General features: G+C 41.9%; 1 protein-coding gene across 1 annotated transcript in view; it reads right to left on the bottom strand.

Moving 5' to 3' along the window:
• LOC140729829 (uncharacterized) overlaps window positions 1-22,996 on the bottom strand; it is a 239,444-nt gene that overhangs the window by 202,201 nt on the left and 14,247 nt on the right. Inside the window, exons 4-14 of the mRNA XM_073050042.1 lie at window positions 21,023-21,137; window positions 15,964-16,051; window positions 15,774-15,880; window positions 12,026-12,245; window positions 11,788-11,913; window positions 8,539-8,656; window positions 8,275-8,413; window positions 4,469-4,579; window positions 4,293-4,362; window positions 283-420; window positions 15-179 (exon numbers count right to left, since the gene is read on the bottom strand). Coding sequence (XP_072906143.1) covers window positions 15-179; window positions 283-420; window positions 4,293-4,362; window positions 4,469-4,579; window positions 8,275-8,413; window positions 8,539-8,656; window positions 11,788-11,913; window positions 12,026-12,245; window positions 15,774-15,880; window positions 15,964-16,051; window positions 21,023-21,137 — 1,397 coding nt within the window. The remainder of the gene's footprint in view (window positions 1-14; window positions 180-282; window positions 421-4,292; window positions 4,363-4,468; window positions 4,580-8,274; window positions 8,414-8,538; window positions 8,657-11,787; window positions 11,914-12,025; window positions 12,246-15,773; window positions 15,881-15,963; window positions 16,052-21,022; window positions 21,138-22,996) is intronic.

Here is a 22,996-nt window from a genome sequence, read left to right on the forward strand (position 1 = left end):
TTGTATCAGCTTACCGTTTTCAACACTGAGGGAACATGGATTTTCATGAATATCTTTTTTGTCAGGGCAGCTGGCTTTGGTCTTCCATGTGTTTGCAAAGGCTGCAGCTGTTCCTTCCACAAGACCACTAGCTACTTTAAATTCATCGTTAAGTATGTTGTTGAAGTTTCCACAAAGACCTAAGAACATAAAAAGTAAATTTTACAGTGTTTGATGATTACTGAAAATGAAGCACCAGTAGCCAGTACAGTATAGTAAAGGTACAAGGAGATTGTAACTGACCACACATCCGGCCCTTGAAGAAAGCATCCAGACTTATGTAGACTTGCATCAGGGGCACCAGCTGAATCCGAAGCTGCAGACCGAAGGGAGTGTGAAGAATAATGTAGAAATTTGAAGGTTTGAATATTGTGATATTGGCTGTGAAAACAGGAGGGAAATTATAGACTGAGGATCAGAAATAAATATCAGGATGATTGGAACTAAGTACTTCTAAACAAAATTAAACTAATTTTGAGCTTAAATTAAAAGCTATTACTAAATAATAATAATAAGTTCCTTTTTACAGCACATCTGCCTGGACAGGTTTAGCGTCCTTTTGTGTAGTATGCACATTGGATATATGAATTTCACATAATTTAACTATTTTAAGTCAAGCTCAAACTGTCAGCACAATGGCACAAGTCCTTAAGTCACAGAGATGTAGAGCAGAGAAGAGGCTTTTCAAACCAGCAGATCCATGGCAACCAGTGGGTATTCATTTACATCATACCATCTCAGAACAATGTAATACGAGAATAAAAATGATAGATTGCTATATAATAAATTAACTAAGTACTGTAAAAAGAGAGGAAAAATACTGAGTTCATCATCCATTCAGAAACCTGATGGCGAAGGGGAACAAACTTCCGAAAATGTCATGTCAATGTTTTCAGGCTCTTGTACCTCTTTTTTGATGGTAGCAAAGAGAAGAGGGCCTGTCCTGGATGATGGGGGTCCTTAAGGATAGGTGACCCCCTTTTAAGGCATCACCCTTTGAAGATGTCCTGGAGGCCTGGGAGGCTAGTGCCCATGATGGAGTTGGCTGAGTTTCCAACATTTTGCAGCTTTTTCTGATCCTGTGCCATGGCTACTCCATACCAAATGGTGATGCAACCAATTAGAATGCTCTCCACCATACATCTTTAAATATTTGCAAATGTCTTTGGTGACATAACAAATCTTCTCAAACTCCAAATGATGTACAGCCACTGCTGTGCCTTCTTTGTAATTTCAACAATACAAGACCATAAGACACAGGAGCAGAATTAGGTCATTCAGCCCATCCAGTCTGGTCCGCCATGGCTGATCCCAGATTTCACTCAACCCCATACCCCTGCCTTCTTGTCATATCCTTTGATGCCCTGACCAATCAGGAAACTATCAACTTCCACCTTAAATATGCTGTGATGCTCTGGTGGTTGGGTTCAACAGCCTTCCCCTGCACTTCTAATGACCAGTACTGTTTATTGTTCTTGTGTTACCATGCTTTTGTGGGATAATGGTGGGAAGTTCCACTTCATTTATTGTTACATTTCAGCTCGGGTTATACAGTTATTTGCTTCTGTATTTGTGAGTCACCCTGACTGTAACCGAGGTGTGTGATGGTCTGTATGATATTGGTTGGGTTCCTTCTCCGGGTCAGGGTGCCCGGTCTGTTTATCACAATAAAAAAAAATGCTACAACGTTGGATAGAGTGCCTTAAGACCCAGGGAATAAGACGAGGGACTGAGCTGCATGCCTCCTCCATACCGGGCTCATGACGAGGAGACCTGGAGGGAGGTCGTGGAGGCTCATCACAGTTGGTTAAAAAAAAACACGGTGGAGCACGAGGCCCGTGGCGGTGCAGCACACCCGGCAGTGGCCCAACGCAACACCGCTGAATCAGGAGCAAGCGTCGGTGACGGCCCTTCAGGGGATAGCCGGTGACCACCTCCCCATCATGGACCTGCTGCTGCACAGCGAACAGGTGAGCAATCCTGTGCTGGCCCGGGTGAGGGTATGGCTGAATATGGGATGCCGGCCGGTCGGAGTGGACAGAGGTCTCTGCCCTGGACCCAGAGACCAAAGCACTCACCTCCAGCAGCTGGCGGTCCCCCGGGGGCTCTTTGCCACGGTCGGTGATGGGTTGGTGGGAGCCGGCCGTCTCGCAGTTGGCAAAGATGTTGGGCATGCTGCACGAATGTGTCTACTGGCCTGGGTACAGGCAGGATATGGAGCTGTTTGTGCACCACTGCGACATTTGCAAGTCACAGAAGGGATTGGGCCGCCGGTCAGGGTTCCAATGCAGCATTACATGGTGGGGGCTCCAGTTTTGGTCTACTACCCCTCCCTGAATTAAGGACCATTCCCCCAGGTTTGGAAGCTGCTGGAAGGGGCTGGGACAGGTGCTCGACCACATGTGGAATATTGAGTGCGGTTGTCTGAGCGGCAGAAGGCATCGAGACTGGCTGGCACCATGTCAGCACTTGCCACCAGTAACTCCAATGAGGTTGAAGGAAGGAAGTTACACCTGTGTGCCCTGACTCTTCTCTTGCCTCACACAAACAAGGTCCCTTGAGGAGTCTACAGCAACCGTCCCAATGCCCTAGGCAGAAACGTCAAAGTCTACTGGGACTTTTGAATTTTGTTATGTACTCTGGGGTTGTCGAGTACTGCTGACCACTCAGGTAGGGTCTATGTGACGCTCTGGGGGGTGGGGGGGGGGGGGGTAGCAAGAGGCGTAGTCGACAGCCTGGCCCTGCATTTCTGATGACCAGCACTGTTTATTGTTCTTGAGTTAACATGTATTTGTGGGATTATGGTGGGAAGTTCCAGGTCATTTATTGTTACATTTTAGTTTGAGTTATACAGTTATTCGCTTGTGTATTTGTGGGTCACCTTCACTGTAACCGGTAACCGGGTCACCTCCCCGGTCTGTATGAGACTGGTTGGGTTCACTGTCATGGTGCCCGGTCTGTTTTGTGTTAATCACAATAAAACGGTTGTTGAGTTAAGGAGCTTCCTCATCTGTCATCATGGACCAAATGCTCGCCACAATACGCATGGACTTGGCCTCCACCGCAGTCTGTGGCGGGGCATTCCACAGATTTACTACTCTCTGGTTAAAAAAATCCTTAACTCTGTTCTAAAGGGCCCCCCGCTCTCAATATTGAGGCTGTGCCCTCTAGTCTGAATACCCCCACCACAGGAAACATCCTCTCCACATCCACTCTATCTAGTCCTTTCAAAATTCAGTAGTTCCTATGAAACCCCCCCATTCTTCTCCATTCCAGTGAGTACAGGCCCAAAGCTGCCAAGTGCTCCTCAAATGTTAACCCCTTCGTTTCTGCAATCATCCTCATGAACCTCCTCTGGACTCTCTCCAATGACAACACATCCTTTCTGAGATATGGGGCTGAAAACTGTTGACAATACTCCATGTTGCCTGACTAGTGTCTTATAAAGGCTCAGCATTACTCCTTGCTTTTATATTCTAAAACCATATAACATATAACAATTACAGCAGGGAAACAGGCCATCTTGGCCCTTCTAGTCCATGCCGAATGCTTACTCTCACCTGGAAGGCCTGACTGAAATCCACGTGAGCCACATCCACTGCACAGCCGTCATTAATACATACATGTTGTTAGTTGCTCAAACAATTCAGTTGGATTTACCCTTGACACAGTTATTTTGTCCATCTCTGGTTAGACCTGTCATTCCAAGCGATAATTAATCCTCTCCTTCAGCATTTTATCCAGTACCCTCCCTACCACTAATGTTAGGCTCACATGTCAGTAATTACCAGGGTGTTCCTACTGCCCTTCTTTGAGCTTGTTCCTCATTTATCAGAAAACTCACATGTGGTCAGTGAGGATTTAAAAATCCGAATTAAAATGCCAACAGTCTCTTTTCTTGTCTCCTACAGCAGCCTGGGATAAATTTCATCCAACGCTGGGAAATATTCACCTTTAGGTCCACTAATACATCAAGTACTGATTTTGTCCAGTCTTATTTTCTCAGTGTCCTGTTAGCATTTCCAAGTCATTTCCTTGTGTTTTCTCTCTTCTCCCACCTCCCTATTTCTTAAAGAGTGAGGTTCCATTCATTGCTATCAAACTTGAGAATGGTTGGCACTTTGACAATCCTCACAGACAGTTCCTCCTCAAAATTACGATCAGATCCAACGATTTATTGATTTTTAGTTCTATTCTCCAGTTATAATTTTTACACAAATGTTAATTTCTTTCAGCGCCCCACTAATGCTTACCAGTGGTTGCAGGCAACAGAGTTAAGATTCCATTGACAAAAACACTGCCACTGGGGTTAGTGGAGATAATCTGTGGGACAAAAAAGCAAAACTTACTAAATATGCCATTTTACATATTATGGTCCATCTTTCTCAAAATCACCAATCTATGAGAATGCAAGGTGATATTCACTTACTGTTTGAGATCCACGAGCAGTCAGTACCACTGACTTTAGACAAGTCTCAGATTCTGTTATACCACATGGCTGCAGCTCTCCCAAAACAGTGAACATTGTATTTTTGCAGTCCTGAGGTAAAACATTAGAAGAATAAGATCTTGACACCAGTAAATAACCCGCAAGGCATTTGGAATAAGGTAGATGAACTTGTGGCACAATTAGAGATTGGTTAGTTTGATGTTGTTGGCATCACTGAGTCGTGGCTGAAAGGTGTTTAACATCAAAGGATATACTTTGTATCAAAAGGTCAGGCAGTAGGCATAGTCAGTGGTTGGCACTCTGTTGGCAAGAGAAGGAATTACATCTTTAGAAAGAGATGACACAGGATCAGAGAATGTTGAATCTTTGTGGGTGGAGTTAAGAAACTGCAAGGGTGGAAAAACCATTATGGGAATGCCTCCAAACAGTAGCCAAAATGTGCGATTGAGATTGCAAAGGGAGCTGGAAAACACATGTAATAAGGCTAATGCCACAATTGTAGTGGGGACTTCAATATGCAAGGGGATTGAGTCAATCAGGTTGGTGTTGAATCACGACAGAAGGAATTTGTTGAATGCCTACAAGATGGCTTTTTACAGCAGCTTGTGCTTGAGCCTACTTGGGAAAACGCTACCTTAGATTATGTGTAGTGTAATAAGCCAGATTTTACAAGGTAGCTTAATGTAAAGGAACACTTAGGAGGCAGTGATCATAATATGATTGAATTCATACTGCAATTTGAGAGGGAGAAGCATAACTCACATGTATCAGAATCGCAAAGGAATAAAGGGAATTACAGAGGCATGAGAAAGGAGCTTGCCCAGGTGGATCGGAGGAGGACACTAGCAGGGATGACGGCAGAGCAGAGATGGCTGAAGTTTCTGGGAATAATTCACAAGGTGCAGGGTAGATCTGTCCCATAGAAGAGGTTGTTCTCAAATAGCAGGGATAGGCAACCATGGCTGACAAGGGAAGTTAAGGACTGCATAAAAGCCTGGGAAAGGGCATATAAGGTAGCAAAAGTGAGTGGGAAGTTGGATGATTGGGAAGCTTTTAAAATCCAACAAAAGGCAACTAAAAATGCTACAGGAAGAATCAGACATCCCGCCTCTCCCAGAAGTTCCAGGAGTCTCCTGCATATTGATAGTAGCCTGCAAATTATATACAATATCCCAGAAATCGATTTTTTGTTTGAGAGAGAGAGAGAGAGAGAGAGAGAGAGAGAGAGAGAGAGAGAGAGAGAGAGAGAGAGAGAGAGAGAGAGAGAGAGAGAGAGAGAATGAATAGCTAACGTTATTTAAACTAGCTGGCTAGCTGCTGAAGAGCTACTCTATTGTAGACATCCCACCTCTCCTGGGAGTCTTCTGCAAATTGATGGTGCTATGTCCCTGAAACGAGTTTTTGCAAGGTGGGATGTCTGAGAAGAATAAAGATTAAATATGAGGGCAAAGTAGCCAATAATATAAAGCTGGATACCAGAAGATTTTTCAGCTCTATAAAGAGTAAAAGAGATGTGAGAGTTGATACTGGACCACTGGAAAATGATGCTGGTGAGATAGTAATAATGGGCAAAGAAATAGCAGATGAACTTAATGGGTACTTTGTATCAGTCTTCACTATGGAAGACACTAGTGGTGTGCCAGAGGTCTGTGAGTGTCAGGGAGCAGGAGTGAGAGCCATTGCTATTACAAAGCAAAAAGTTCTCGGCAAACTGAAAGGTCTTAAGGTGGATAAGTCACCTGGGGCAGATGGATTACATCCCAGAGTTCTGAGAGAGGCTGGTGAAGAGATAATGGTTGCATTGGTTATGATCTTTCAAGAATCACTTGATTCTGGCATCGTCCCGGATGAATGGAAGGTTCCAAATGTCACTCCATTCTTTAAGTAGGGAGGAAGGCAAAAAAAAAGATATTATGTGCCAGTTAGCCTAACCTCAGCGGTTGGGAAAGTGTCTGAATGCATTATTAAAGATAAGATTTTGTAGTACTTGGAGACTTAATGATAAAATAAGTCAAAGTCAGCATGGTTTCTGTAAAGGGAAATCTTACTTGAGAAACCCGTTAAGAGTTCTTTAAGGAAGTAACAAGTAGCATGGACAAAGGAGAGGCAGTGGAGGTCATTTACTTGAATTCACAGAAGGGATTTGATAAGGTGCCACATATGAGCTGCAACAATGGTGTTACAGGAAATATACTGGCATGGATAGAGGAATAGCTGACAGGAGACGGTGGATGGGAATTATGGTGGTCTTTTCTGGTTGTTAGTGATGAGTGGTGTTCCTCAGGGCTCAGTATTGGGACCGCTGCTTTTCACATTATTTTTCAATGATTTAGATAATGGAATTAAGTTTATGGATGATATGGAGATCGGTGAAGGTTTAGGTGGTGCTGAGGAAGCAATGCAATTGCAGCAGGACTTAGACAAGTTGGAAGATGGGTAAAAAAAGTGGCAGATGGAATACAGTGTTGGGAAATATATAATGCATTTTGGTAGAAGGAACAATAGTGCGGACTGTTATCTAAATGGGGAGAAAGTTCAAACATCAGAGGTGCAGAGGGACTTAGGAGTCCTCATGCAAGACTCCTAGAAGGTTAATTTACAGGTTAACTTTGTGGTAGGGAAAGGAAATACAACATTGGCATTTATTTGACGGGGAATAGAATATAAAAGCAAGGAGATAATGCTGAGCCTTTATAAGGCACCAGTCATGTCACACTTGGAGTATTGTCAACAGTTTTCAGCCCAATATCTCAGAAAGGATGTGTTATCATTGGAGAGAGTCCAGAGGATGTTCACAAGGATGATTCCAGGAATGAAGGGGTTAACATATGAGGAGCGTTTGGCAGCTTTGGGCCTGTACTCACTGGAAATTAGAACAATGTGGGGGGATCTCATTGAAACCTACCCAGTGTTGAAAGGTCTAGATAGGGTGGATGTGGAGAGGATGTTTTCCTGTGGTGGTGGTGTCCACAATTAGAGGACTCAGCCTCAGAATGGAGGGGAAACTCTTTAGAACAGAAATAAGGAAGAGCATTTTTTAGCCAGAGAGTAGTGAATCTCTGGAATGCTTTGCCACAGACTGCGGTGCATATATTTAAGGCTGGAACTGATCATTTACTGATTGGTCAGGGCATCAAAAGATACAGTGAGAAAGCAGGTGTTTGGAGTTAAGAGGGATCAGGTTTCAGCCATGATGGAATGGTGCAGCAGACTCGATGGGCTGAATGGCCTAATTCTGCTCCAATGTCTTATGGTCTTTATGTTCAGTTGTTTGAACTTATAATTATCCAACATGCAGAACTGGTTGATTCCCTTTGTCTACTGTTGCATAGAGCCATGACCCTGATAGTGTCTTAAGGAAAACAGTCGACACATTGGCACTAATGAGCTGGTTAGTAACACAGTCTCACGTACCATCTTTACTCTGGAGAGAATCTATACCCACTAAACAAATCTCAACAGTCATCAACAACTTTTCACTCTGCACTTCAATGCACTCTCTGGTATTATAATGGCTAGCTAGATTTTCATTTCTTCGCACTTGTGTATACAATGAATATGGCAAGGAAGTGATTTATGTCATCATTGTTTTATGAATATGATTTGCCAATACATTAACACTGAAAAATGCTGCTAGAATTTGAATACTGCACTAAAGCCAAAGCCAAGCTACAAAGAAGAAATCTCTGTAACATCTTGTACAGCCAGTAATAAAACAACAACTCTGATGGAGTAAAGTTACTGAACCTCCATTTTAATAGTTACCAAGTCATTAAAGTTCTTACCTTAGCAAGAACATAATAGCACCTTCCATGGAACGTGTAATGGTTTTCATCAAATGTGTTAATGTGAGAGCCTCCTTCAATGGAACAGACGCCAGGGCAGGATAGTTCAGTACAGGACCATTGTCCTCCACTGCAAACACTAACAGGTTGAAAAGACAATGTTAGAAATGTTCTTTTCATAAATGAAGATGAAGATATAACAACTGGAAAAAGACAGAACTGAAAATATACTGTTTAGCAAAGGTCAAGTTAAAGGTTTATTACCATTTACTGCACTTGGTGGAATAAGACTTTCCAGTTGCATAGGACAATCCATTGTAGGTACAAGGACACTGTTCCCTTGCAATGCATCCACCGTTGGAGATATCATCCAAAACAGTACCTAAATTTAAAAGAACTGAAGTTAGACTTCAATAGATATAAATATTGTCCAGTATTGTTCAGTTAGCATTAATGCCACATTATAACGGTTAATGTTGTATTCAACATTATAACATAATTTCAAGTATAATGCCATCTATAATTCATTTTAATTCCACTTCCCATTCTGAAATGTCTATCCATGGCCTCCTTGACTGTCGTGACGAGGCCACACTCAGGTTTGAGGAACAACATCTTGTATTCCATCTGGGTAGCCTCCAACCTGATGGCATGAACGTCCATTTCTCAAACTTTCGGTAATGTCCCCCCCCCATCCCCTTACCATTCCTCATCCCTTTTCCTCTCTCTCATCTTATCTCTTTGCCTGCCTATCACCAACCTTTGCTCCTCCCCCTTTTCTTCCATGGCCTCTGTCTTCTCCTATTAGATTCCCCCTTCAATCCTGTATCTCTCTCACCAATCAACTTCACAGTTCTCTACTTCACCGCTCCCTCTCCCAGTTTCACCTATCATTTTGTTTCTTCTTCATCTCTCATCACCTTTTAACTCTACTCCTCATCTTTTTTCTCCAGGCCTTCTGAAGGGTTTTGGCCTGAAATGTTGAATGTACCCTTTTCCATTGGTGCTGCTGGGCCTGGTGAGTTCCTGCAGCATTTTGTGTCTGTTGCTTAGATTTCCAGCATTTGCACATTTTCTCTTGTTTATACTTATCTTTCCATCTTGCTACCTTAACATTTCCTTTCCTCCGTCTTTAACAGTAAATCGTCAGGGAAGCTCATGTCAATTGCTTCCACTGAGATAGAGTAAGAGTCCGGCTCAGTGGACTCTCAGGAGTCTCAGTCAGGAGTCTGCTTGTTGATACCTGCAGTAGATGTTGCCTGGAGCAGAGAGATACCAACAGGACTACACTTTGATCTCATCAGGAAGGAGCAGAGTACTGCTGCTCTCAAGCTGGTCCCACAGCTGACACAAATCTCAAGGTGGCAATGGCAGAAATAGAGTTGCACTGTCTTCTTCAAAGCCAGGCTTGTGTGGTTAGCAGTGGCACTGTGGTGTTAGCAGGAGGTGTCTGACAACTGATAATCAGCTCACGATGAGCATCGAATATTTGATCTAGCGCTGGCAAGGCAAATGTTGTTCAAAGTTGTCCACACTCACTGCCACTTCCTCTAGCCAGTGGTTGGAGCTCTCAAGCTGTGAGTTTGTCAGTTAGTGTATTTTCAGGGGAAGGAAATAATAAATAAATAATCAGGAAGAAAATGGATTGACTCTGCTAATTGCACACTGAGTTGCTAATGTTCTTGATGCCTCTGTCCTTTGACTCTTCACAAACACCTTCTCCACAATCAATCGCATCCCAATTGTGAAGCAGAACATGGAAGTGTCCTGAAAATTCTGTAAATAGAGCAGTGTAGGTATGTCCATGGTGTGTGCTTTCTTACAGTGAAAGATAAAGGTAATACAGACAGATTCAATGGTATTCATTTGGAAGATTCCATCATCACACCACCTTCATGTGGGTATACACCTAGATGCCTCCTCATTATAAAACTGGAATTCTGCATGCACAATCATTAGTTTATAATTCTTTGTGACTTGCCTTCCATCTTTTCACAGATACTGTGATTTCCTTTTGTTCTCCTCTCCCCTTTCCCTTCCTCTGCAACTTACAACATATTTTGTAGGCTACCATAATTGGGAGAAATGTACATAATTTGTAGCTACGCTCTAAGAGATGATAATGTTACGTAAATATTTTTAGCACACTTTTGTGTTTGGGTTTTGGAGTTCAATAAAATGTTTCATGGGTTTATTAAACTTAAAACACCTCACTTCTTTTTATTTGCGAAAACTTACATTGGTAACCCCAATGCTCTAGGACAATTCCAGAGTTAGTAAACATGTTGGCCAACACAGTTGCTTTCAAACTGCCGGAGTATTGGTAACAAAATGCCATCACATGGTTCGTACAAGCTGATCTATGAGAAATCTCTGCCAACAGCACCAAATTCTATCTGTGGTAGCATTGCTCAACAATTCCATGTCTGCGAGAGTGTCTGCTTGAATAGCTGCCTGAACACGATAAATACCGATCACCGAAAACTCAACTTTTTCAGACTTTTTAGACTATTGGAGTCTGAGTGCGGCTGTCTGTCCTGGGAAATCACCATTCTTGTTTTATTCTTAAAGAACTCTTCATGCAGCGAATGACTGATGAAGTTAGCATAGCTCTCACTAATGCACTGTGAAGGACTATACGGAGCTTGCTAAAACAGCTAATAGTCTACTCTCAGCCAGGCAGTGGTGCATCATTCCAACTCCTTTCTCTACTTCAATAAACCCGGTCAGCAAAGCCCCCAATGTAAGGACGCCTGGGGCTACGGAGCTGATGACCCCGGGCCTGTGTTTTTGCTATGCTCACTTTGGTACGAATGCTAGAGAGTGCCGACTGCCTTCCAGCTTCAACAGTGTAAGCACACTGGTACATCAGACGTCTGCTGTACATTATGGACACCCGTTCAGGGCGACCCTTCTTGTGTGATGTTGGTGCTCAAGTGAGTGTGCTGCTGGCATCACCTATTAATGAGAAGGTAAAGAGCAACAGAACCTCACCGGAGGTTGATACAGACTTGTGGAACAGGATGGGTGATGCTCTGCTTCAGTGAGTGACATTACACATGGGACTTCGTCCTGACTAAAGTGGCTAAACCTCTGCTCATTGCAGATTTTCTGTGTGTCCAAGGACTGTTGGTCGATCTTAAGAACTGCTGGCTTATGAATGTCAAGAACTTTGAGTCATTACCCTGCTTCTCCTCAACAACTCTGTCAAGTGCGTATACGACTGCATCTGAGTTTAGTCGACTGTTTGGCAAATTCCCAAACCTCACCAAGCCCTCATTCTCCACGATGGTCACAAAACATGGAGTTAAGCACCACATTACCATAAAATACTGGCAATGGACATCTAAAAGTCATGAAGCAGAACAATAAAACATTTTCTGTTGAATGTGTGATGGTCTAGATACCATTAACCAAAATGTTATATGGTCATATGAAGCTTATTCTATGCCCACGTCAGAGCAGGAAAATATAATCACAAGCCATGATATTTTCTGATGTTTGGTATCTTACCGGGAGGGCAGAAGCAGCCATCAACACAATGGTCGCCACACATCTGACTCCTGTAAGGATTTGAACAGGTATCTGCACATGAAGTTCCGCATTCTTCATAGATCATATTTAGCTGGCATGTCTCCTCTAAAGAGAGGGAAAATGACCTGCTTTAGATTCATCGCCATTTACATATATAAATAAACACATCAGGAATAAAACAAATAGAATGGGGGAGATTGTTTTGGAAAGTACTTGCCACATAAATCTTTCCCTCTCCAGTTGGCTGGTTTCCCTCCAACATGGGCACACTGTCTAGAAAACTCTGACAAGGTTTCACAGAGGCAGGATGATGATTTATTCAAATTTGTGCACAGGCACAAGTCCAGTGTGCAGCTCTTGATGAAGGATGATACATCTAGTATGTTGTAGCAGCTAGAAAACTCTGGCCTTGAGAGTATACTTTCACATACAGATTTCTGTAAAGGCAAATTATTTAATGGGGATAGGAATGAAAATCAGAATTCAGTACAGAAACAAGCCCTTCGACCCACCATGTTATGCTGAATTAGTCGAGTTAATGATGCCTAATTAAATTAATCTGTCCATATCTGTAATGAGGTGACCAGAGTAGAATGCAATTCTCCAGATGCAGCCAAATCAGTTTTATAAAGCTGTAGTATAATTTCCGACTCCTGAACTCTTGACTAATGAAGGTAAACATGAAGTACCTTCTTTGCCATGCTGTAAACTTGTACAGCCACTTTCAAGGAGCTGTGGACTTGGACCCCAGTATCTCTCTGTACATCATCCTGTAAAATGGTTACTTATTCATGAGCTTGGTAACTACTTCTCTCAAGAAAAGTGTAAAATATTAATGCATTCACTATGTCTACTGCCCTCATTAAACTTTTTGGTTACTTTGTCAAAAAGTTCAATCAAATCCTTGAGGCGTGATCTGTCATACACAAAGCCCAACTTAATCAGTCATTTTCTCTTGCAGTCTTCTCCAGTACCTATTGCAAATGCTAGGCTTTCTGGTTTGTGGTTCCCTAGTTTTACTCTGCAGCCCTTTCTAAATAAAGTCACAGCATTAGCAAACTCCAGTCTTCTGGAATCTCATCCATCACTAATGAAGATGCATATAACTCAATCAGAGTCCCGCATTTTCTTCTCTAGCTTCCCAGGGTGATTTTGGATATTTGCTATCTAGCCCTGGAAATTTACCTCCCTACATACATCTTAACGCATCTAGTACCTTCTCTGTAATGCAGGCTAACCCTAAGACATCCGCATTAACCATTCAAACTGCAAGATGGCCCCAGAGCGTGGGGCCAAGCTGCTCTGCGGATCTATGTATTGCTTCTATTATAATTGCTTTACTATTTTAAATCTAATTTCTGACATCTGCCTGCACTGTACTTTTTCAGTAACTGTATTGTGCACTTTGTTATTGATTTTCTATTTTATATATATATTTTTAAAATGGATATATGCATATATGTGTGTACACGCACACACACACACACACACACACACACACACACACACACACACACACACACACACACACACACACACACACACACACACACACACACACACACACACACACACACACACACACACATCTTGCAAAACAAGGTTTTAATTGTATTGATTTATTTAGAGATACAGCACAGAACTGGCCTTCCCAGCCTTTCAAGCCACACTGCCCAGCAACTCCTGATTCAGAATAGGAAATTGATTCTGTACTGCAGCAGAGAGAGATGGAGCAATGACCATGCAGAGGTGAGGTAAAAGGGCCCTGCTGGGTAGGGATAAGGCAATGAACATCTGTAACAGTCTTGACTGGGTGGAGCCACAAACTGCAGGCCAATGTGAACTATAGTAAACTCATCACACACAAAATGCTGGTGGAACACAGCAGGCCAGGCAGCATCTATAAGGAGAAGCACTGTTGACGTTTCGGGCTGAGACCCTTCGTCAGGACTAACTGAAAGGAGAGATACTAAGAGATTTGAAAGTAGTAGGAGGAGGAGGAAATGCAAAATGATAGGAGAAGACCGGAGGGGGTGGGATGAAGCTAAGGGCTGGAAAGGTGATTGGCAAAAGTGATATAGAGCTGGAGAAGGGAAAGGATCATGGGACAGGAGGCCTCGGGAGAAAGAAAAGGGTGGGGGGAAGCACCAGAGGGAGATAGAGAACAGGCAGAGTGATGGGCAGAGAGAGAGAGAAAAAAAAACAGACAAGAAGGGGAGGAGGGGCATTAATGGAAATGGGAGACCATTTTGCTGAACACCTACGCTCGGTCCGCCAGAGAAAGCAGGATCTCCCTGTGGCCACACATTTTAATTCCACGTCCCATTCCCATTCTGATATGTCTATCCATGGCCTCCTCAACTGTCAAAATGAATCCAAACTCAGGTTGGAGGAACAACACATTATATACCGGCTGGGTAGCCTCCAACCTGATGGCATGAACATTGACTTCTCTAACTTCCGTTAATGCCCCTCCTCCCCTTCTTACCCCATCCCTGACATATTTAGTTGTTTTTATCTCTCTCTCTGCCCATCACTCTGCCTGTTCTCCATCTCCCTCTGCTACTTCCCCCCCTTCTTTCTCCCATGATCCTTTCCCTTTTCCAGCTCTGTATCACTTTCGCCAATCACCTTTCCAGCCCTGAGCTTCATCCCACCCCCTCCGGTCTTCTCCTATCATTTCGTATTTCCCCCTCCCCACACTACTTTCAAATCTCTTAGTATCTCTCCTTTCAGTTAGTCCTGACGAAGGGTCTCAGCCCGAAACGTCGACAGTGCTTCTCCTTATAGATGCTGCCTGGCCTGCTGTGTTCCACCAGCATTTTGTGTGCGTTGTTTTAATTTCCAGCATCTGCAGATTTCCTCGTGTTTGCTGTATAGTAAATTCATGCCTGTTTTCATGAAACTCTAGGATGGAGGCTTACCATTGTATATACAAGTTAAAAGTGGAACTGTACACAGCTCACATAGAACATAGTTCCTGAAGCTTGGCGCTACAAAGAACTTAAGTAGAGAGAGGTGGGGAAGTAAATTAGAAATAGTGTAAGAATAATGAAAACTTTGGATGGAGGACCACTCAGTTTAGGATGAGTGACTTCCCTGTTGACATCAGCTTGAAATAAAGAGAAAATCTGTTCCGAAGGTAAACTCCAGACTCTGTATGAATTATTTCCATCCACAGAAATCAGGACAGAAGTATACTTATTGAGAAAAAAATGTCAGGAATTTTATTTTCTTGGTACAAAAAGACGACACGATGTTAATATGGTTAGCACAGCACCAGTGACCTGGGTCCAAATCCTGCCATTGTCTGTAAGAAGTTTGTAGATACTCCCTGTCACCATGTGGGTTTCCTCTGGGTGCTCCGGCTTCCTCCCACAATCCAAAGGCATATCGGTCATAGGTTAATTGGTCACTGTAAATTGTCCTGTGATTAGGCGGGGATTGCTGGTCAGTTCAGCGTGAAGGGCATTTTCTGTGCTGTCTTTCAATCAATGGTTAGTTAAATAAATAAATAAACAAATAGCTAGATATATAAATACCAAGAAATGACCTAAGGCTTTATCCGACTATAGAATGCTACAGGTGACACTCCACTCATATAACGGCCATTCAGGTAATGGGAATTCACCTTTACAGAATTCACAAATTGCTATCAAAAAATTTCAGATATGGAATAAAATTTGTGTTAATGGATTTATGTAAAGAAATTAGTAAATAAAATCTATTTGTCAACTCTAATTTTTAGGTGTATACACACATGATACAGTTTAACATCATAGAAAATCATTGAAAGGACCGTTATCTAGTAGGGCATCTATCCTCTATAACATGGGGATTGCCTGCAGTGGAAAGAAACCATTTTTTAAACCTGTGAACATCAGTTGTATCATTGACAGAAAGGTTTCCGTGAATTAAATTGACTATAGGAGGTGGAGATGAATGAAAGAGAATGACCCACTCACAAATTCTGAACAATTTTTTGCACTGTCAGATGGCACATCCTTGCATTGTTCTGTGGGGCCATTCAGTTTTTGCAAATTTCCATACTGGATAGCAGTCAGGTGATAGCCTGTAATGAGTGATGGACAATGAATAAATGCTATGCATCCAATATTAACTAAATTACAACTAAATGCTATCCATTATACATACCATTTGAAAAAAATTCATTATCACGTATGCCATTAAAGTCACCACATAATCCGCAAGTTGTATTGACGAACCGCTGACTCAGTTCAAGCTAATGCAAAAGAAAGAATACTTTTAGAAAAGTACTCTCAGTCTCATTTCAAGTAAGTTATAAAAAATATAATTGTTTTCAGTAAGAAAGCTTTGAAAAAAGCTGAATATTTAGGCACCATTGCTTTATTTGTTCATTTTCAGGATCTGGACATGACCGGCAAGGCAAGCATTTATTGCCTGTTCCTAATTGCCATGGATAAGGTGGTGGTGAGCCTTAAATTGCTGTAATCTTACTGGTGAGGATGTACTCACAGCGCTGATCAGGAGGGAGTTCCAAGATCAGGATTCATAATGATGAAAGAGTAGAAAGAAATTTCCAAGTGATGTTGATATTTCCAAGTGAAGTAACTTGTAATGCTAATGTGACAATGTAATTTCCTTTGGGATCAATAAAGTATCTATCTATCTTTCTATATGTACTTTGCAGATAGTGGGATTCTAATACAATTGGTGGTACAGATTGTGGGTTTGGGAGGTGCTCTTAGAACGAATAACGTGTTCTATTTATATTTGGGTGTTTGGGTGGATTTGAGGAATGGGAAAGGTGTAGTAACACTTATAGGGGTGTATTATAGACCACCTAATGGGGAGCGAGAATTGAAGGAGAAAATTTGTAAGCAGGTAGCAGAGATTTGTAGTAACAGGGTTGTGATTGTGGGAGATTTTAATTTTCCACACATTAACTGGGAAGCCCATACTGTAAAAGGGCTGGATGGTTTGGAGTTTGTAAAATGTGTGCAGGATAGTTTTTTGCAACAATGCATAGAGGTACCAACTAGAGAAGGGGCAGTGTTGGATCTCCTGTTCGGGAATGAAATAGGTCAGGTGACGGAGGTCTGTGTTGGGGAGCACTTCAGGTCCAGTGATCACAATGCCATTAGTTTCAATATAATTATGGCGAAGGATAGGACCGGACCTGGGGTTGAAATTTTTGATTGGAGAAAGGCTAACTTTGAGAAGCTGCGAAAGGATTTAGAAAGAGTGGATTGGGAGAATTTGTTTTATGGGACGGATGTAATAGAGAAATGGAGGTCATTTAAAGGTGAAATTTTGAGGGTACTGAATCTTTATGTTCCTGTTACGTTGAAAGGAAAGGTTAAAAGTTTGAGAAAGCCATGGTTTTCAAGGGATATTGGAAACTTGGTTTGGAAAAAAAGAGATATCTACAATAAATATAGGCAGCATGGAGTAAATAAGGTGCTTGAGGAATATAAAGAATGTAAAAATAATCTGAAGATAGAAATTAGAAAAGCTAAAAGAAGATATAAGGCTGCTTTGGCAAGTAAGGTGAAAATAAATCCAAAGGGTTTCTACAGTAATAACAAAAGGATAGTGAGAGATAAAATTGGTCCCTTAGAGAATCTGAGTGGACAGCTACGTGTGGAGCCAAAAGAAATGTGGGAGATTCTGAACAATTTCTTTTCTTCGGTATTCACTAAGGAGAAGGATATTGAATTGTGTAAGGTAAGGGAAACAAGTAGGGAAGTTATGGAAACTATGACGATTAAAGCGGAGGAAGTACTGGCACTTTTAATGAATATAAAAGTGGATAAATCTCTAGGTCCTGACAGGATATTCCCTAGGACCTTGAGGGAAGTTAGTGTAGAAATAGCAGGGACTGTGACAGAAATAGTTCAAATGTCATTAGAAACGGGGATGGTGCTGGAGGATTGGCGTATTGCTCATGTTGTTCCATTGTTTAAAAAGGGTTCTAAGAGTAAACCTAGCAATTATAGGCCTGTCAGTTTGACATCGGTGGTGGGTAAATTAATGGAAAGTATTCTTCGAGATGGTATATATAATTAGATAGACAGGGTCTGATTAGGAACAGTCAACATGGATTTGTGCATGGAAGGTCATGTTTGACAAATCTTATTGAACTTTTTGAAGAGGTTACTAGGAAAGTTGACAAGGGTAAAACAGTGGATGTTGTCTATATGGACTTCAGTAAGGCCTTTGAGAAGGTTCCACAGGGGAGGTTAGTTAGGAAGGTTCAATCGTTAGGTATTAATATTGAAGCAGGAAAATGGATTCAACAGTGGCTACATGGGAGATGCCAGAGAGTAGTGGTGGATAACTCGTCGTTAGGTTGGAGGCTGGTGACTAGTGGTGTGCCTCAGGGATCTGTACTGGGTCCAATGTTGTTTGCCATATACATTAATGATCTGGATGATGGGGTGATAAATTGAATTAGTAAGTATGCAGATGATACTAAGATAGGTGGCATTGTGGATAACGAAGTAGGTTTTCAAAGCTTGCAGAGAGATTTAGGCCAGTTAGAAGAGTGGGCTGAACGATGGCAGATGGAGTTTAATGCTGATAAGTGTGAGGTGCTACATTTTGGTAGGACTAATCAAAATAGGACATATATAGTAAATGGTAGGGCATTGAAGAATGCAACAGAAGAGTGATCTAGGAATAATGGTGCATAGTTTCCTGAAGGTGGAATCTCATGTGGATAGGGTGGTGAAGAAAGCTTTTGGTATGCTGGCCTTTATAAATCAGAGCATTGAGTATAGGAGTTGGGATGTAATGTTAAAATTGTACCAGGCAATGGTAAGGCCAAATTTGGAGTATTGTGTACAGTTCTGGTCACCAAATTGTCGGAAAGATGTCAACAAAATAGAGAGAGCACAGAGAAGATTTACTAGAATGTTACCTGGGTTTCAGCACCAGGTTACGGAGAAAGGTTGAACAAGTTAGGTCCTTATTCTTTGGAGTGTAGAAGGTTGAAGGGGGACTTAATAGAGGTATTTAAAATTATGAGGTGGATAGATAGAGTTGACGTGGATAGGCTTTTACCATTGAGAGTAGGGGAAATTCAAACAAGAGGACATGATTTGAGAGTTAAGGGGCAAAAGTTTAGGGGTAACACGAGGGGGAACTTCTTTACTCAGAGAGTGGTAGCTCTGTGAAATGTGCTTCCAGTAGAAGTGGTAGAGGCAGGCTTGGCATTGTCATTTAAAGTAAAATTGAATAGGTGCATGGACAGGAAAGAAATGGAGGGTTATGGGCTGTGCAGGTTGGTGGGACTAGATGAGTGTAAGCATTCAGCACGGACTAGAAGGTCCGAGATGGCCTGTTTCTGTGCTGTTCTATGGTTATTTTCTCCTAATATGTGCCCTGCAATCGGTGGAAAAGGGAATTGGTGTCAGGAAGTAAGTTAGTTGCTGCTGCCTTCTCAGTGTTTGACTTGCATTTGTAGCCATAGCTTTTACTAAACTGATTCAGATGAGTCTCATAGCATTTCACTGCCTATAAGTCATGAGGTAAGATTCTCCCCTTATGGTTGACATCATCCTAGACAAATAGCCCTATAGCTAGGCATGCAGATCCAGGCTTAAGTACTCAATCCTGCATCACAAACATATAATTAGTGCAGTGCTACCATCCGGTTTGATTTAATTCTTCAAGACTTTTCCTTTGATATGAGGCTGCTTAACAAGAGCCCATTGTATTACAGGAAAGATATTAGCATGGATAAAGCAGTTGCTGATTGATAGGAGGAAAAGAATGGGAATAAAGGGGGCCTTTTTCTGGTTGATTGCTGGTGAGTAGTAGTGTTCCACAGGGATCTGTGTTGGGAATGCTTTTTACATTATATGTCAATGACTTGGATGATGGAATTGAGGGCTTTGTTGCAAAGCTTGTGGATGATACAAAAGTAGTCAGAGGGGCAGGTAGTTTTGAAGAAGAAACGCTACGGATTAGGCAAATGGGGCCAAGAAGTGGAAGCTGGAAGACAGTGTCAGGATGTGTATGGTCATGTATTTTGGTGGAAGAAATAAGTGGAGAGAAAATTCAAAGTTATGAGGGGTAAAGGAACTTGGGAGTCTTGTGCATGATTCCCTAAAGGTTAATTTGCAGGTTGAGTCTGTGGTGAGGAAGGCAATTGTGATGTCAGCATTCATTTCAGGAGGACTAGAATTTCAAAGTAAGGATGTAATGTTGATGCTTTATAAAGCACTGGTGAGGCCTCACTTGGAGTATTGTGAGCAGTTTAGAGCCTTTTATCTGAGAAAGGATGTGCTGACATTGGAGAGGGTTCCGAGGAGGTTCACAAAAATTATCTGGGATGGAAAGGCTTATCATATGAAAAGCATTTGATGGCTCTAGGCCTATATTCACTGGAATTCAAAAGAATGAGGGCTGATCTCATTGAAATCTAATGAATGTTGGAAGGTCTTGATAGAGTGGATGTGGAGAGGATGTTTTCTATAGTGGGGATGTCTCAGACTAGAGGATACAGCCTCAAAAGGTGTCCTTTTAGAACTGAGATGAGCTTCTTTCACAGATAATGGTAAATCTGTGGAATTCATTGCCAAAGGCTGCTGTGCAGGCCAAGTCATTGAGTATATTTAAGACAGATGTTGATAGATTCTTGATTAGTCAGAGCAAGGAGGAATATGGGGAGAAGGCTGGAGATTGGGGCTGGGAGGGAAAATGGATCAGCCATGATGAGATGGCGGGGCAGACCTGATGGGCCAAATGGCTTAAATCTCCTATATCTTATGGTCTTATGGCTCCTGCCAGATTTGAAATACTCTACCACCTGAAGAAAAAGATGGCAAATACATGTGTCCTTTCCTAGCAAATATTTTCTCACAGCACCTATCAATCACCCTCTCATCATTGCACAGTTTAGGTCTCTCCAGACCTACACTATTCTGGCAAAAGGAAGTCACTCACTACAAGTCTGTGACCTGATCTCAATGCCACAGTATTTGCATGGACAAAAATATTTCTCAAGGTACTGAATGTGGATGACACAACATGTCCAGTAATCACAATAAATGCATAGTCATGAAAAAACAAATTCACCCTGTGTAAAAAAAAACAATGAAGTAACAAAACAAAAAGCAGGAAACCCAACATCCATCGTTTAGTGATGGTAAGGAATTTGAAACGCAGGAAATTTCTTGTAAAACACGCTTTATATGCTGCTTGATTGATCTTGGGATTCACATACCTCCAGGGCATCATCTCCATTCCAAGTGACAACCAAGCCAATCTTTGCTGTAATTCGGGTGTAATTACTGACATTCTCAATCATAATCCCAGAATGGGCAAAAGGCGGTGTCACCCTGCAATAAAAAGAATGAATTCAATTTTCAGCATGGTTTTTAAGTTTCTTTGCTAACTAGCGTAATGATTTTATGCTTCTGGCTCTAAATTATCCCAGGATAGGAACCAATGTGTTCGTGCATGTACAGATCATGGTATATAAGTGTATTGATGATGAATAGGTGTTTTGCAAAGACATGGCTGAATCTGGACATGCCAGATATGTCGGTAGGTCCCAAGGGCTTCTTGATATACAGGGTGGACCAGACTGCTGATTTAGAGAAGGATAAAAAAGGGACTCTGAGTTTCATAATAAACTGTTGTGGTGCTTGGATTTAGCCATTTTGTCACAACCTTGTTCTCCCAACCTGGAACATCTAAGTGTCAAGAGAGTTCTCCTCCATTATCCTGACCACAGTTTATATACTGCCAAAGGCTGACATTATGTGAGCACTCAAGATATTGAATCAACAAACAAGAAACAGCTTTCAAATCATAGTTGTGGAATCATCAGACTTGTTTGAAAAAAATCTCTGTCCAGTTATCATCAACATATCGCTTGCAGCACCAAGGGTCCCAATACACTTGATCACTACTAAAGTTCAAAGTAAAATTTATTATCAGAATACATACATGTCACCACATACAACCCTGAGGTTCTTTTTCCTGCAGGCATACTGAGCAAATCATAAATAGGATCAATGAAAGAGTAAGAGCATAGAAGACAACAAACTTGAAATGCAACTATAAATAAATAGCAATAAATAATGAAAGCATGCAATAAAGAGTCCTTATAGTGAGATAATTGGTTGTGGGAACATCTAAATAGATGAGTGTAATTATCCTCTTTTGTTTAAGAGCTTGATGGTTGAGGGGTAGTAGTGGTTCTTGAATTTGGCGGCTCAAGTCCTGAGGCACTTGTACCTTCTGCCTAACAAGAGCATGGTCTTTGATGGATGCTGCTTTTCTCCGTACATGTACATGTGCTCAGTGCTTGGGAGGGCTTTACTCATTATGTACTCGGTCGAATCCACTACCTGTTGTAGGATTTTCCATTCAAAGGCAATGGTGTTCCCATACCAGGCCATAATGCAGCCAGTCAACACGCTTACCACTGCACATCTATAGAACTTTGTCAATGTTTTTGATGTCATACCAAATCTCCACAGACTCCTGAGGAAGTAGAGGTGCTGCCATGCTTTATTTGCAATTATATTTATATGATGGGCCCAGGACAAGTCCTCTGAGATGGTGACTCCCTAGAATTTAAAGTTACTGACCCTCTCCACCGCTGATTCTCTGATGAGAACTGGATCATGCACCTCTGGTTTCCCTCTCCTGCAGTCTATAATCAGTTCCTTGGTCTTCTTGACATTTAGTGAGAGGTTGGTGTTATGACCCCACTCAGATCCAATCTCCCTCCTGTATGCTGATTCATCACCTTCTTTGATACAGCCCAGAACAGTGGTGTCATCAACAAATTTGAATATGGTGTTGGAACTGTACTTAGCCACACAGTCATAGGTGCAAAGCAAGTAGAGCAGGAGGTGAAGCACACAGCCCTGTGGTGCATTTGTGCTGATGGAGATTGTGGAGGTGATGATTTTGCCAACCAATCCAAACTGGATGGGGCCTGTAAGTAAGGAAATCCAGGATCCAGTTGTACAAGGGGTATTGAGGACCAGGTCTTGGAGATTACTTATTTGTTTTGAGAGATGATGGTATTAAATGTTGAGTTGTAATCAATAAAGAGCATCCTGATGTATGCACCTTTGCTATCCGGATGTTTCAGGTTGTGTGAAGAGCCAATGTATCTACTGTGGACCTGTTGTTCCGATAGGCAAACTAGAGTGAATCCAAGTCACCTCTCAGACAGGAG

The sequence above is a fragment of the Hemitrygon akajei genome, chromosome 6 (genome assembly GCF_048418815.1).
Source record: "Hemitrygon akajei chromosome 6, sHemAka1.3, whole genome shotgun sequence".
Taxonomy (NCBI): domain Eukaryota; kingdom Metazoa; phylum Chordata; class Chondrichthyes; order Myliobatiformes; family Dasyatidae; genus Hemitrygon; species Hemitrygon akajei.